Source organism: Moschus berezovskii, chromosome 6 (genome assembly GCF_049115385.1).
Source record: "Moschus berezovskii isolate FMDL1 chromosome 6, NW_MosBer_1.0, whole genome shotgun sequence".
Taxonomy (NCBI): domain Eukaryota; kingdom Metazoa; phylum Chordata; class Mammalia; order Artiodactyla; family Moschidae; genus Moschus; species Moschus berezovskii.
The window spans coordinates 89,336,922-89,352,908 of record NC_142465.1 but is presented as its reverse complement, the minus strand read 5'-3'; the positions used below and the strand labels follow the sequence as shown (position 1 = coordinate 89,352,908).

At 39.7% G+C, this 15,987-nt stretch overlaps 1 protein-coding gene across 1 annotated transcript in view; it reads right to left on the bottom strand.

Moving 5' to 3' along the window:
* LMNTD1 (lamin tail domain containing 1) overlaps window positions 1–15,987 on the bottom strand; it is a 112,635-nt gene that overhangs the window by 7,752 nt on the left and 88,896 nt on the right. The window contains exon 10 of the mRNA XM_088837034.1: window positions 2,663–2,726. Coding sequence (XP_088693160.1) covers window positions 2,685–2,726 — 42 coding nt within the window. The 3' untranslated portion in view covers window positions 2,663–2,684. The remainder of the gene's footprint in view (window positions 1–2,662; window positions 2,727–15,987) is intronic.

The window sequence follows — 15,987 nt, the reverse complement described above, 5'->3', positions numbered from 1 at the left end:
TTGTGGAGTTCTCTTTATTATGTAGTTTCTTCGCTGTGTGTGGGGTTGGACGGGTGACTTGTCCGGGTTCCCTGGTTAGGGAAGCATGTGTCGGTGTTCTGGTGGGTGGAGCTGGATTTCTTCTCTCTCCTTTAGAAGACAATGGGCTGCTTTTCTGGGAGCCTGATGTCCTCTGCCAGTATTCAGAAGTTGTTTTGTGGACTTTACTCCGCGTTCAAATGTTCTTTTGATGAATTTGTGGGGGAGAAAGTGGTCTCGCCGTCTTATTCCTCCGCCATCTTGTTCCTTCCTCCCCAGAACACTGGATTCTTATATTCCACTTGGTCGTGGAGTATCTCTTCCCAGCTGCTCCAGCAAGGTGCAGCCACTGTACCTTACCTTGGACGAGGGGTATCTCCTCAAGGCCGCCCCTCCTGCTTTGAATGTGGATCAGCTCCTCTAGGCCCTCCAGTGCCCAAGCAGCCACCGCCTCCTGGACGTGGTACAGCTCCTCTCGGCCACCGCCCTAACCCTGGGCGCAGGGTAGCTCCTCTCAGCCATGATTCTGCACGTGGTCGGTTGCGCCGGAGCCGGGCGTCTCTCGTGTCTGCACCGCCAGAGCCTGGCGTCTCTCGCGTCTGCGCCGCCAGGACCCGGGCGTCTCTCGCGTCTGCGCCGCTGGAGCCGGGCGTCTCCACAGCTTTCTTATTGAATGGCTTCCTGGTTAATTTTCTGTGATTGTGGTTTTCAGTCTGTCTGTCCTCTGCTGGAGAAGGATAAGAGGCTTATGCAAGCTTCCTGATGGGCCTGTTTTTGTTTTTAATATAATGTCCCTATTCCAACTCATCTGCACTTTCAGTATTCAGTGCAATTCCCTTCTGGTTACAGAAAGTGAAGGGGAATTGAAGTACAAAAGTGCTGGTTGCTAATGTCTGTGGAAGATTCCAGATCCCATCCTCTGCATTTCAATGATGCCCCTGCTCAGGGCTATGCCAACTGGAAGAAACAGATCCCAGTATAGATAAAACTCTGGAAGACTTCTGGGAGCGGAGATTATATCAGTGGGGGCCAAGGCTGGATTCTCCAGTTCTTTGCAATGAAAAAATCCTTAATTTTGGCCTTGTGGTTGATTACTAGGTGAATTTTGGTAAACTTGTCTCCACAGATTTCCGTTTCTTTCACTCTAGAATGAGTAGCTAAAATAAATTCTTTTACAGCCCTAATGTTTTTATGAGAAGTGTCTGAGAAGACAACTTCCCAGAAGAATAGGAAGAGGAGGCCATCATGTTTTTAAGAAGTTGGAAGCTCAAGGATAACGAGGCTATAGAAATGGAAAGAATGGACTTGTGTAAGAGTAGGTAACATTCAGAAAAATAGAAGATGATCAGGAAAAACTGAAGCAGAGACAAACTGAAAGAAACTGAATAGCTGAGCAACCAGAGAAAACTTGACAGGTTGGTACATAGACGTGTGTGGTACATAGGGTGGCTAGTGGGACCATGAAAGGCCAGCAGGCTGTGTAAGGTAGTAATGTTAAGTCGTTTTTGTCAGCAGAGTCTAGAATATTAGCAAGTTAGGGATCCAGTGCCTGTAGCTTTATTCTGAAATCAAGGAGTAAACGTAAAGCTTTTTTTTTTAATCAGAAAAATAGATCAATAAGACATATAAGTAGATCAGTCATGGACTAGGGGAACAAAGGATGTCACCTAAAGAAGGATACTGACCAAAAAGATTCCTTGACCCAAAATTGCCTTGTCATCAGCCCTTTGGACAAGAGTTTAAACACAACCACATATAAAACAGAAAGTCACTGTAGATATCACTTAGATGTAGATATCACTTAGATGTAGATATCAGCACAAAAAAGATGAGGCAATGTAGGAAGTGACTGGTTAAACAATGAAAAGTCATTTGTCAACTAAAGAGTAGAGGCCAGAGCTCCTACTCTTTCATCACCATTTAAAAGATACACAACTACACAGCTTCCACAGTCTCCTTAACCAGAATAACTTTGTTATACTATTAATGCTTTGTTGCTCATAGGAATTAAAATGTACTGGTATAGCTGCAAAATGGTTTTTCAAGTTTGGAAAGATTTTATTCTCTCTTTAGCAATGAATGAGAATGGAGGTTTCTCCTCATCCTTGCCAACACTGGCTGTTATTATTTTTTTTAATGTTTGAGTTTTTAAAATTTTTTTGAATTTATTTTTATTTGGAGGACAATTGCTTTACAAGTGTTGGTTTCTTCTGTACAACAACATGAATCAGTCATAAGTATACATATATTCTCTCCCTCTTGAACCTCCCTCCCACCCCCATATCCATCCCACTCCTCTAGGTTGTCACAGAGCATTTCTGTAAGTATTCTAACTGACTCTGAATTTCAGTCACTCTTACTTACCCATCAACAAGGATAGGATGAGGATATAAAAGGTAGGATGAGGGCAAAAAGTAAAGATGTGCTATTTCTTTGTTTCCCATTTTTAGAAAGGTTATTATACAACAGAGATGACAAAAATTGATGGCTCCAAAAGCAACATAAACATTTAACAGAAAATTAATCACTACAGGATATATGAAAAAATTCCATGATCTGATGGCTTCTAAAGATGTATCTACAAATTATTTTAGTTTTCTTTTTCTACAAAGAAGGCAAATTTGCAATATCTCTATATACTCACCTTTAGATGTTGAATTGACTGCCTATTGCTTCTGTAACTCAGACGTCCTGTAATTTCTTGATCTCTGCAAACCCAAAAAAGGGGTGGAGGTTAGGCAGATGGGCAAGATCCTATATGCCGGGCATTATTTTTTCCACATTAAAATAAACCCTGGAATAAAATAATAACCAAAGGATTATCTTTCATTTGAAGGAAAAAACCTAAGGTATAAGGACAATATTTAATAGTAACTTGAATCAAAGGGTTTAAATACCACTGGAAAAGTATTATTTGATTGGTAAGTCCAAACTTTCAGTCATTTTAAAAAGGAACATAAATTTCAAGATATAATTAAAACTTTGAGAGAAGAAATATCTGGAAGATGTATTTTTAAAAACTGAGGTTGTAGAATTTTAACCAGCCTGTAAAAGTCCTCAAATGCTTTCTACAATTCCAGCAGCCACAATGATGCAGTAGCCAGTGCAGGGAGGTTCAGGAATAAGGTCGCATCAGGAGAGAGTTATTATTACAAGGAGATGTGTGGACAGAAGCAGACACTGCCTAGCCTGCCAGTTTAGGAGGCTCTACGCTAGTAATGAATGAGTTGACTATCCCTCACTTCCATCTATTTGGGCAGGGACTGAAAGTCACTTTGTTGAAATATAATTCCTACATAGAAAAAGCCAAGTGTATCAAACTGAAATAGTGCTGGATGGATGATCCCAAGTACAAATTACTTCTAGCCCAGAGATGAAATGTTATTTTATTCTTGTAAAACAAGAGAGGAAAGAAAAATAATATTTTAGGTGCAGATAACAATGCACTCCTCCAGAAAAGACCATTCTAGGGAAGCTCCTCAGTCATGCCTATCTCTTTTCTTTCTCTGTGAGTTCAGAAGAACTGTCAAGTAAATCGCTAGTATTTGATAGCACACAAGTGCGGCTGAGAGGAGCTACCCCACGTCCTAGGTCAGGGGCGGCGGCCGAGAGGAGCTACCCCATGTCAAGGGTAAGGAGCAGTGGCTGCACTTTGCTGGAGCAGCCATGAAGAGATACCTCACGTCCAAGGTAAGAAAAACCCAAGTAGACAGTAGGCACTGAGAGAGGGCAGCAGAGGGCAGACAGACTGAAACCACAATCACAGACAACTAGCCAGTCTGATCACGTGGACCACAGCCTTGTCTAACTCAATGAAACTAAGCCATGCCGTGTGGGGGGCCACCCAAGATGGATGGGTCATGGTGGAGGTGTCTCACAGAATGTGGTCCCCTGGAGAAGGGAATGCAAACCACTTCAGTATTCTTGCCCTGAGAACCCCATGAACAGTATGAAAAGGCAAAAAGATCGGACACTGAAAGATGAACTCCCCAGGTTGGTAGGTGCCCAATATGCTACTGGAGATCAGTGAAGAAATAACTCCAGAAAGAATGAAGGGATGGAGCCAAAGCAAAAACAACACCCAGTTGTGGATGGAACTGGTGATAAAAGCAAGGTTTGATGATGTAAAGAGCAGTATTGCATAGGCACCTGGAATGTTAGGTCCATGAATCAAGGCAAATTGGGGTCAAACAGAAGATGGCAAGAGTGAACATCGACATTCTAGGCCAATAGTTTGGTCACCTGATGTGGAGAGCTGACTCATTTGAAAAGACCCTGATGCTGGGAAAGATTGAGGGCAGGAGGAGAAGGGGACGACAGAGGATGAGATGGTTGGATGGCATCACCAACACAATGGACATGGGTTTGGGTGGACTCCAGGAGTTGGTGATGGACAGGGAGGCCTGGAGTGCTGTGGTTCATAGGGTCGCAAAGAGTCGAACACGACTGAGTGACTGAACTGAACTGATTACAAAGTGTGAAAATGTGATGTGCAAGGAAGAGTAGCAAAAACGCAGGGTGTTTCTGGTTAACACAGTGATTCTCTTAGCTGCTAATAGGTTTCTAAATCTAATGAATCAGGATGCTGTTTGGCACATCACAGTGTTAACTTTCTGAACAGTGAGTTATGGACCTGGAATATAAACAGGCTTCTAAGATATTTTCCTTACACAGGCAATGATTTAGACAGAACAATCTAGCCATTCTTCTCATCTTTTGGAGCAATTTGTTGGCATGAAACTCCCTTGTAAATATTTTATGTGTGTCCTTCCAGAATGACGAGCCTGAAGATGAAGGTTTTGAATTGCACCCCAAATGCTTGTTCTTCAGCAGAGTATTGTATTTTAGAGCTGCAAACACTTACAGAAAATTCCCATCTATAATTTCTTGAATTTTAATGATGGGATTATCACTGGTAGTGCTTCCATTTCAGAGTGTGATGGTGGTAATTTCTTGGGTTATTTGAGCCTGAAATATTTAGCACCTAGTAACTTTAATCTGAATATTTTGACTTCCAAAAATAGTATTTTTACTTTTGTGAAGCTAGGAATCATTAATGATATATTTTCATAAATTAGATTATAATCTTTCATAACTTTAAAATACTTCTGTTTTATAATGTTGAAATATTTTGAAATAAAAGATCTAGTCATGAAGTTACCCACTCATTCTATCATTAGGGCTCATATCACAGAATTCTTTATATGGTCATTAAACAAACCTTTATTTCTTTCAGCTGTAAGAGGAGACACATAAATGGTTCTCTCCTTTCTATTTTTTAAAAGAAACTCATACAGAAGTTATGGTGATATTATAATCTGAATCTTCTGAAATCAAGCAGCAGAAGAGAAAAATCATTACTTTTAAATATATGATTTAATATGTTTCCTTATAAGAGTTCCTCCTTTTCTTGATGTTATTATTCAATAATAAAAAATGAACAGAAACTTTTGGCATTTTGTAATGTTCTTATAAGCAATTGTTTTCTACTCAGTCTGATTATAAAAGGTCCAACTAATTGGCCTTTTATATTCCACATGACAAGTTTTGTTTTAAAATTTCTGTGTATCAATTATAGTAATACTGTTGACTAATATTGCCATCTGTACATACGTATAGACACACACATATATATATGTGTGTATTTATATACATATATATGATATTAACTGAAAATATGGCCATTCATAGAAAAGTGACATTTGACATTCTAAATTCTTAATCTGATAAATGTAAATAATGCAATACAGGTCTAAACAGGAGTAAACAGAACAGACACTAATATGAAGGATGCATTTTTTCCCTGTGTTACCATTATGGACTGGAAGGATATTCTTATGGGAGAAAAACACTTTGATCTCAGGACAGATAAAGCTGAATTTACTGAACTGTAATGAGTCAGAAATAGCCCACAGTCTAAACTAAAGCAAAATTCCAAGAATGTGATCTAAATATAGAGCTTACACTGATGAAATTTTAACTGTTTCATTCCTGCATAATCTATGTTCTGGTTTCATCTGTTTTTTAATAGATTGATTTTTAAAGTGTGGTTTTGCAAGCCTCAGAAATCAAGGAACAGTACTGTCATTCTTACTATAATAATGGGCTTCCTTGGTGTCTCAGTGGCAAAGAATCCACCTGCAATGCAGGACACGAAAGTTCAATCCCTGGGTTGGGAAGATCACCTAAGAAGGAAATGCAACCCAATCCAGTATTCTTGCCTGGGAAACCCCATGGACAGAGGAGCCTGGTGGGTTACAGTCCATGGGGTTGTCAAAGAGTAGGGCATGACTTAGCAACAAAACAACACTATAACAATATTGGTATGGAAGATGGTAGCAGCCATTGAGTCGCCAATTAAAATGAATGTACTGCAATATACAATATGGATCACATATCACTAATACATAGGTAAATGTATTAGTGTGCAAATTAAGTGCCTCAAACAGGGCACACACCCACACTGTTAGCTTGTAGCAGTGTCTGTAGGATATTCTCTTCCAAATAGTTTCTGCCATTTGAGTTAACAGAAGAAAATTGATAAAGTTGTCCATATTCTGTTGGCTCTTCTCAGCAAGATGAAAGCACACACTTGGTCTGGGAACAATGGCGGCAGCACAATGCAAACACATGTGCTTTGTTGAAGGGCCTTTAATCTTTCCAAGAATGACTCTTTTATGCTGTAGTCAATGCTCTGATAGCTCCAAGTGCATACTACATTCTATCAGAAATGTTTTACTTGTTTTATTTTTTCAAATTCTTATTGTGGATAATTCCAAACATGCAGGAAATATGAAGGAATAACACAAGCACATCTGTATACCTGTCACCCAGATTCAATAATTAATAGTTTGGCACATTTGCATTATCTATCCATAATTATGTCACACCAAACCATTAGGAATCAAGCAAAGATTCTGTATTTGATCTAAGAACAATCTATATGACTGCAACACAATAAACACACCTAAGGAAAGAACAAAGGTTTGTCAAATCTATATTCAAATTTACCTAATTGTCTTAAAATGTGTTGTCTAGCTGAGAATTTTTCTTTGCTTTCTTTCTGGCCAATAGTCTATTAAGTAAAACTAAATGGTAGTGACCCCATGTGGGCCACCAGATTCAGACATAATAATGGGCTACACAAGATGGTTTCTCTCTCACTTAGTCTGGAGATGTGACAACCGGCGTTTAGGATGGCGTTTCCATCCTTAACACATGGCTTCATCCCTATGTTGAAATATGGCAGCTCCACTCTGTAATCATGGTACAGAGGTGGCACAGAGGAGCGCACTGTCCAAGGCCATGATCCAGATGCTGTGTACACAACTTCTGTTCACGTTCCATCATACAGAATGTAGACACATTGTCCTGCCTAGCTGCAGAGACTGAAAAAAACAGGCTTTATTCTTGGTGGCCATGAGTTTAGGTTTCCCTGGACCTATGGGTCTTGGATCTAAAGGAACAATGGTTTAGGGGCAGTAATTAGCCATCTCTGCCATGAGTGTTTCTGGAAATAACTGAGCTCTGATGAACTGTCATAAGACTTCTGCTGCTGCTGCTAAGTCACTTCAGTTGTATCTGACTCTGTGCGACCCCATAGACGGCAGCCCACCAGGCTCCGCCGTCCCTGGGATTCTCCAGGCAAGAACACTGGAGTGGGTTGCCATTTCCTTTTTCAAAGCATGAAAGTGAAAAGTGAAAGTGAAGTCGCTCAGTTGTGTCTGACTCTTCGCAACCCCATGGATTGCAACCTACCAGGCTCCTCCACCCATGGGATTTTTCATGCAAGAGTACTGGAGTAGGGTGCCATTGCCTTCTCCGATCATAAGACTAATACATTGCAATATACTGATATGCTTAGATATGTTTCAGGTAAGACTATTTTTCTCTTACACTAAATATGCCTCATATTATTAATATTCAAAGTGAATATTGCTTTTTATTCATTTTGAATATTAATAAATGATCTATAATTTTAGGTTTTCTTTCTCCTTCCTTGACAAGATATAAGCTGTCAGTGTTCATTACTGTAACTATGTTTCCTTTCCTTTCTAATATTCCTTTTTTGGTTATCAAACTTCTAAAAATAAACTTTTATTTAAGGATAACTTACATGCAGAAAAGTTCACAAGTCATAATTGCACAGCATGATAAAAACAATGAATCATGTAAACACCACTCAGATCAAGAAATGGAACACTGTTAGTATTCTAGAAGCGGTTTTGTTTAAGTGCCAAGTACTATTTCCTTCTTTCTTCCAGAGATAATGTTATTATGACCTTTAACACCATGGTTTAATTTTCATGTTTTTGAATTTTATATAAATGAAATCATATTACGTGTATTCATTTCAGACTGGCATCTTTTGTTCAATATCATGCTTGTATGATTCATTGGTATTATTGCATATAACAGTAGTTCATTTTCATTGCTGATGGGATTGTATTCAGTTCAGTTCAGTCACTCAGTTGTGTCCGACTCTTTGTGACCCCATGAATCACAGCACGCCAGGCCTCCCTGTCCATCACCAACTCCCGGAGTTCACTCAAACTCATGTCCATCGAGTCGGTGATGCCATCCAGCCATCTCATTCTCTGTCATCCCCTTCTTATCCTGCCCCTGATTCCTCCCAGCATCAGAGTCTTTTCCAGTGAGTCAATTCTTCACATGAGGTGGCCATTGGAGTTTCAGCTTTAGCATCAGTCCTTCCAATGAACACCCAGGACTGATCTCTTTTAGAATGGACTGGTTGGATCTCCTTGCAGTCCAAGGGACTCTCAAGAGTCTTCTCCAGCAACACAGTTCAAAAGCATCAATTTTTCAGCACTCAGCTTTCTTCACAGTCCAACTCTCACATCCATACATGACCACTGGAAAAACCACAGCCTTGACTAGACAGACCTTTGTTGGCAAAGTAATGTCTCTGCATATGCTATCTAGGTTGGTCATATCATAATTAATCCATGATATTGTTAATGAACAACTGTATTGCTTCTCAGCTCAGTTCAGTCACTCAGTCCTGTCCAACTCTTTGCGACCCCATGGACTGCAGCACGCCAAGCTTCCCTGACCATCACCAACTCCCGGAGCTTGCTAAAACTCATGTCCATTGAGTCAGTGATTCCATCCAACCATCTCATCCTCTGTCATCCCCTTCTCCTCCCACCTTCAATCTTTCCCAGCATCAGGGTCTTTTCTAATGAGCCAGTTCCTCACATCAGGTGGCCAAAGTATGGGAGTTTCAGCTTCAGCATCAGTCATTCCAATGAATATTCATGACTGATTTCATCTTTGTAATTTGGTCCACATATGTGCCTATTTGTTAGGCATATAGGATTCCTAGGACTAAAACTGATGAATTATGGGATATTTGTTAATTAATTTTTCTTGCCTTATTGCACTCAGACTTCTAGTACAGTGCTGAGTGGGAATTGTCATAAAGAGAATTCTTGCCTTGAGCTGGATCTCAAGGGGAAAACTTCAATTACTTTACCATTTAGTATGATAGCTACCAGGGATTTCCTGGTAGCTCAGATGGTAAAGTGTCTGCCTGCAACATGGAAGACTCAATCCCTGGGTCAGGAAGATCCCCTGGAGAAAGAAATGGCAACCCACTCCAGTACTCTTGCCTGGAAAATCCTATGGATGGAAGAGCCTGGTAGGCTACCGTCCATGGGGTCACAAAGAGTCAGACACGACTGAGCAACTTCCCTTTATGATAACTTCCATTAGGAATTTTGTGGACATAAAGGAAATTATATTTGAATTTCATCTGTTGAAATGGTTATAATTTTCTTTTTATTTTGTTAATTTTCAAAGTTTGAATCAACTTTGCATTCTTGAAGTAAACTTTGTGATATATTATCCCCAAATAACCCACATATCAAAGATAATCACATTGAAAATTAGGATATATTTTGAACTGAATGATAATGAAAGTATGGCATACGTCATGCCAGAAACACATTTCATATACTATTTTGGTGTTTATCCTAAATTCCAACAGGCTGCAGTCCATGGGGTCGCTACGAGTCAGACATGACCGAGTGACTTCACTTTCACTTTTCACTTTCACACATTGGAGAAGGAAATGGCAACCCACTCCAGTGTTCTTGCCTGGAGAATCCCAGGGACGGGGGAGCCTGGTGGGCTGCCGTCTATGGGGTCACACAGAGTCGGACACGACTGAAGTGACTTAGCAGCAGTAGCAGCAGCAGCAGCAGCAAAGTCTAATATAAATGGATATTTTTACAACTTACTGAACAAATCATGACATTTGGAGTACTTTAACTCCATTTTCTCCGTTCTTAATTTTTGTGCTATTAATGTTGTTATTTGGGTTAAGTAGTATCCCTCCAAATGTATATGTATATGTCCTAACCTCTTATTTGAAGTCGTGAATGTAACAATTTGGAAACTGAATCTTTGCAGATGTAATCAAGTAAAGATGAATTTCTAGCAGATTAGTGTGGGCCCTAATCCAACGACTGGTGTCCTTATAAGAAGAAAATATGGATACGGATGCACAGATTGTGGAAAGATGGAGGCAGAGGTTAGAGTAATGCAATCCATGAGACAAGGAACACCAAGGAATGCTGCAACCAGCAGAAGGTAGGAAGAGGCAAGGAAGATAATCCCCTAAAACCTTCAGAGAGAGAGTGTGTGACCCAGCTGACAACCTGATTTCAGACTTCTAGTCTCCAGAACGGTGAGAGAATAGATTTGTTTTAAGCCACCGAGTTTGTGTTACTTTATTACAGTAGCCTTGGGAAACTAAGACAGCTGTTATGTATTTAAATTCTCTATTTTAACCCCACAAGACAATATTAGTATAATTCTGCGTAGTGAATATTTATTTATGTTGAACCATGTTTTGACTCTGTATTTTTTTCACTTCTTCCAACATCTCTGTGCATCCTTCTAGGATCATTCTCCTTCTAGCTGAAGTATTTTCTTAATGTGGTCTGTGGTTGATGAATTCTCTCCATTTTTGTTGACCTGAGAATGTCTTTGTTTCATCTCATATTTTGAAGTTGATTTTTAATTGGTATAGAACTCTAGGATAATAGTTCTTTAAAATTTTCTTTAACTTTTTATTTTATATTGGAGTATAGTGATTAATTCCACGGACAGAGGAGCCTGGTAGGCTTCAGTCCATGGGGTCACGAAGAGTTGGACACGACTGAGCGACTTTACTTTCCCTTTTCACTTTCTGGCATTGGAGAAGGAAATGGCGACCCACTCCAATGTTCTTGCCTGGAGAATCCCAGGGATGGGGGAGCCTGGTGGGCTGCCGTCTATGGGGTCACACAGAGTTGGACACGACTGAAGTGATTCAGTAGCAGCAGCAGCAGCAGAGTGATTAGTAATGTTGTGATCATTTCAGTTGCACAGCAGGGCGACTCAGCCATAAGTTCACATGTATCATTCTATTCTAGGACAGTAGTTCTTTTAGCACATGAGCACACTGAAGATAGCATTCTCTAGTCTTCAGATTTCCAGTATTTGGTTTTCTAAAGTTATATTATAATATAGAGCTACCTTTGACTTTGTGCTGCTTAGAATTTATTTCTCGTGATTCTGTGTCTTGATGTCTTTCATCAGTTTTTGAGACTTGTGTCATTATTTCTTTAAATATAACTCTTGCCCCAATCTTACTCTCCTGTCCTTCTGGGACTCAAATTACAACCCTTGTCCCGTCTCTTTTTCAAACCTCCTGTGTTCTTCTTTTCCTTATTTTCCTCCTCTGTTCTTTCCTTCCTTCCTTCTTTCCTCCTAGACTTTGGAATATTTTCCACTCCGCTTAATTTTCAACATTGCTTCTAAAATTCTCTTTTAAAATGCAGATGAAACTCTAAAAGATGTGTCTTTAAAAACCTTCAGTGTTACCTACTCTGTCCTTCATCAACATGCATTAAACAATTACTATATGTCATGTGCTGTATTTAGTGTGATCACTCACCTAGAGCCAGATATCTTGGAATGTGAAGTCAAATGGGCCTTAGAAAGCATCACTATGAACAAAGCTAGTGGAGGTGATGGAATTCCAGTTAAGCTATTTCAAATCCTGAAAGATGATGCTGTGAAAGTGCTGCACTCAATATGCCAGCAAATTTGGAAAACACAGCAGTGGCCACAGGACTGGAAAAGGTCAGTCTTCATCCCAATCCCAAAGAAAGGCAATGCCAAAGAATCCTCAAACTACCGCACAATTGCACTCATCTCACACGCTAGTAAAGTCATGCTCAAAATTCTCCAAGCCAGGCTCCAGCAATACGTGAACCGTGAACTTCCAGATGTTCAAGCTGGTTTTAGAAAAAGCAGAGGAACCAGAGATCAAATTGCCAACATCCGCTGAGAGCTCCAGAAAAACATCTGTTTCTGCTTTATTGATTATGCCAAAGCCTTTGACTGTGTGGATCACAATGAACTGTGGAGAATTCTGAAAGAGATGGGAATACCAGACCACCTGACCTGCCTCTTGAGAAACCTGTATGCAGGTCAGGAAGCAACAGTTAGAACTGGACATGGAACAACAGACTGGTTCCAAATAGGAAAAGGAGTACGTCAAGGCTGTATATTGTCACCCTGCTTATTTAACTTATATGCAGAGTACATCATGAGGAACGCTGGGCTGGAAGAAGCTCAAGCTGGAATCAAGATTGTCGGGAGAAATATCAATAACCTCAGATATGCAGATGATACCACCCTTATGGCAGAAAGTGAAGAGGAACTAAAAAGCCTCTTGATGAAAGCAAAAGAGGAGAGTGAAAAAGTTGGCTTAAAGCTCAACATTCAGAAAATGAAGATCATGGCATCTTGTCCCATCACTTCATGGGAAATAGATGGGGAAACAGTGGAAACAGTGTCAGACTTTATATTTTTGGGCTCCAAAATCACTGCGGATGCTGATTGCAGCCATGAAATTAAAAGACGCTTACTCCTTGGAAGGAAAGTTATAACCAACCTAGATAGCATATAAAAAAGCAGAGACATTACTTTGCCAACAAAGGTCCGTCTAGTCAAGGCTATGGTTTTTCCAGTGGTCATGTATGGATGTGAGAGTTGGACTGTGAAGAAGGCTGATCGCCAAAGAATTGATGCTTTTGAACTGTGGTGCTGGAGAAGACTCTTGAGAGTCCCTTGGACTGCAAGGAGATCCAACCAGTCCATTCTAAAGGAGATCAGTCCTGGGTGTTCATTGGAAGGAGTGATGCTGAAGCTGAAACTCTAATACTTTGGCCACCTCATGCGAAGAGTTGACTCACTGGAAAAGACTCTGATGCTGGGAGGGATTGGGGAATGAGGATAAGGGGATGACAGAGAATGAGATGGCTGGATGGCATCACCGACTTGATGGATGTAAGTTTGAATGAACTCCAGGAGTTGGTGATGGACAGGGAGGCTTGGCATGCTGTGATTCATGGGGTTGTAAAGGATTGGACACAACTGAGTGACTGAACTGAACTGATGTAAATTAAAATACTTCAATTATACAATATATTTTATGAATTAATATATTTGCAATTTTCTCAAATGAATTCAAAGAAAACCTCTTAAAATTCTGATTTCTATCTGTTAATAGCAAAAATTTAATGAATCGAAAATTTTAAAGGTATGTAATGAACAGACGCCCTGAAAGCATTAAAGCAATTGTCATTTGTTTTTGAAGTAATTAATTTATTTTTTATTGGACGCAAATTATTTTACAATATTATATTGGTTGGTGTTGCCATATATTGACATGAATTTGCCCTGGGTTTACATAAGTTCCCCCTCCTGATCCCCCCTCCCACCTCCCTCCTCCCTTTATCCTCCCTCTGGGTCATCCCCGCATGCCAGCTCCGAGCATCCTATAACATGCATCGACCCTGAACTAGTGATTCGTTTCACATATGACAACATACGTGTTTCAATGCCATTCTCCCAAATCATCCCACCCTCACCCTCTCCCACAGAGTCCCAAAGGCTGTTCTATATATCTGTGTCTCTTTTGCTGTCTCGTATACAGGGTTATCATTTGCATCTTTCTAAATTCCATATATATGTGTTAGTATACTGTATTGGTGTTTTTCTTTCTGGCTTACTTCACTCTGTATAATAGGCTCCAGTTTCATCCACCTCATTAGAACTGATTCAAATGTATTCTTTTTAATGGCTGAATAATACTCCATTGTGTATATGTACAAAAGCTTTCTTATCCATTCGTCTGCAGATGGACATCTAGGTTGCTTCCATGTCCTGGCTATTATAAACAGTGCTGCAATGAACATTGGAGTACATGTGTCTCTTTCAATTCTGGTTTCCTCGGTGTATATGCCCAGGAGTGCGATTGCTGGATCATATGGTAGTTCTATTTCCAGTTTTTTGAGGAATCTCCACACTGTTCTCCATAGTGGCTGTACTAGTTTGCATTCCCACCAACAGTGTAAGAGGGTTCCTTTCTCTCCACCTCCTCTCCAGCATTTATTGCATGTGGACTTTTGGATAGCAGCCATTCTGACTGGTGTGAAATGGTATCTCATTATGGTTTTGATTTGCATCTCTCTGATTATGAGGGATGTTGAGCATTTTTTCATGTGTTTGTTAGCCATCTTTATGTTTTCTTTGGAGAAATGTCTGTTTAGTTCTTTGGCCCATTTTTTGATTGGGTCATTTATTTTTCTGGAATTGAGCTGCAGGAGCTGCTTATATATTTTGCAGATTAATCCTTTATCAGTTGCTTCATTTGCTATTATTTTCTCCCATTCTGAAGGCTGTCTTTTCACCTTGCTTATAGTTTCCTTTGCTGTGCAGAAGCTTTTGATTTTAATTAGGTCCCATTTCTTTATTTTTGCTTTTATTTCCAATATTCTGAGAGGTGGGTCATGGAGGATCCTGCTGTGATTTATGTCGGAGAGTGTTTCGCCTACATTCTCCTTTATGAGTTTTATAGTTTCTGGTCTTACATTTAGCTCTCTAATCCATTTTGAGTTTATTTTTGTGTATGGTGTTAGGTAGTGTTCTAGTTTCATTCTTTTACAAGTGGCTGACCAGTTTTCCCAGCACCACTTGTTAAAGAGACTGTCTTTTCTCCATTGTATATTCTTGCCTCCTTTGTCAAAGATAAGGTGTCCATAGGTGCATGGATTTATCTCTGGGCTTTCTATTTTGTTCCATTGATCTATATTTCTGTCTTTATGCCAGTACCATACTGTCTTGATGACTGTGGCTTTGTAGTAGAGCCTGAAGTCCGGCAGGTTAATTCCCCCAGTTCCATTTTTCTTCCTCAAGATTGCTTTGGCTATTCGAGGTTTTTTGTATTTCCATACAAATTGTGAGATTATTTGTTCTAGTTCTGTGAAAAATATCGTTGGTAGCTTGATAGGGATTGCATTGAATGTATAAATTACTTTGGGTAGTATACTCATTTTTACAATATTTATTCTCCCAATCAATGAACATGGTATATTTCTCCATCTATTAGTGTCCTCTTTGATTATTTTCAGTAGTGTTTTATAGTTTTCTACGTACAAGTCTTTTGTTTCCTTAGGTAGATATATTCCTAAGTATTTAATTCTTTTCGTTGCAACAGTGAATGGAATAGTTTCCTTAATTTCTCTTTCTATTTTCTCATTATTAGTGTATAGGAATGCAAGGGATTTCTGTGTGTTGATTTTATATCCTGCAACATTACTGTAATCATTGATTAGCTCTAGTAGTTTACTGGTAGAGTCTCTAGGGTTTTCTGTGTAGAGGATCATGTCATCAGCGAACAGTGAAAGTTTTACTTCTTCTTTTCCAATTTGTACTCCTTTTACGTCTTTTTCTGCTCTGATTGCTGTCGCCAAAACTTCCAGAACTATGTTGAATAGTAGTGGTGAGGGTGGGCACCCTTGTCTTGTTCCTGACTTTAGGGGAAATGCTTTCAGTTTTTCACCGTTGAGGATAATGTTTGCTGTGGGTTTGTCATATATAGCTTTTATT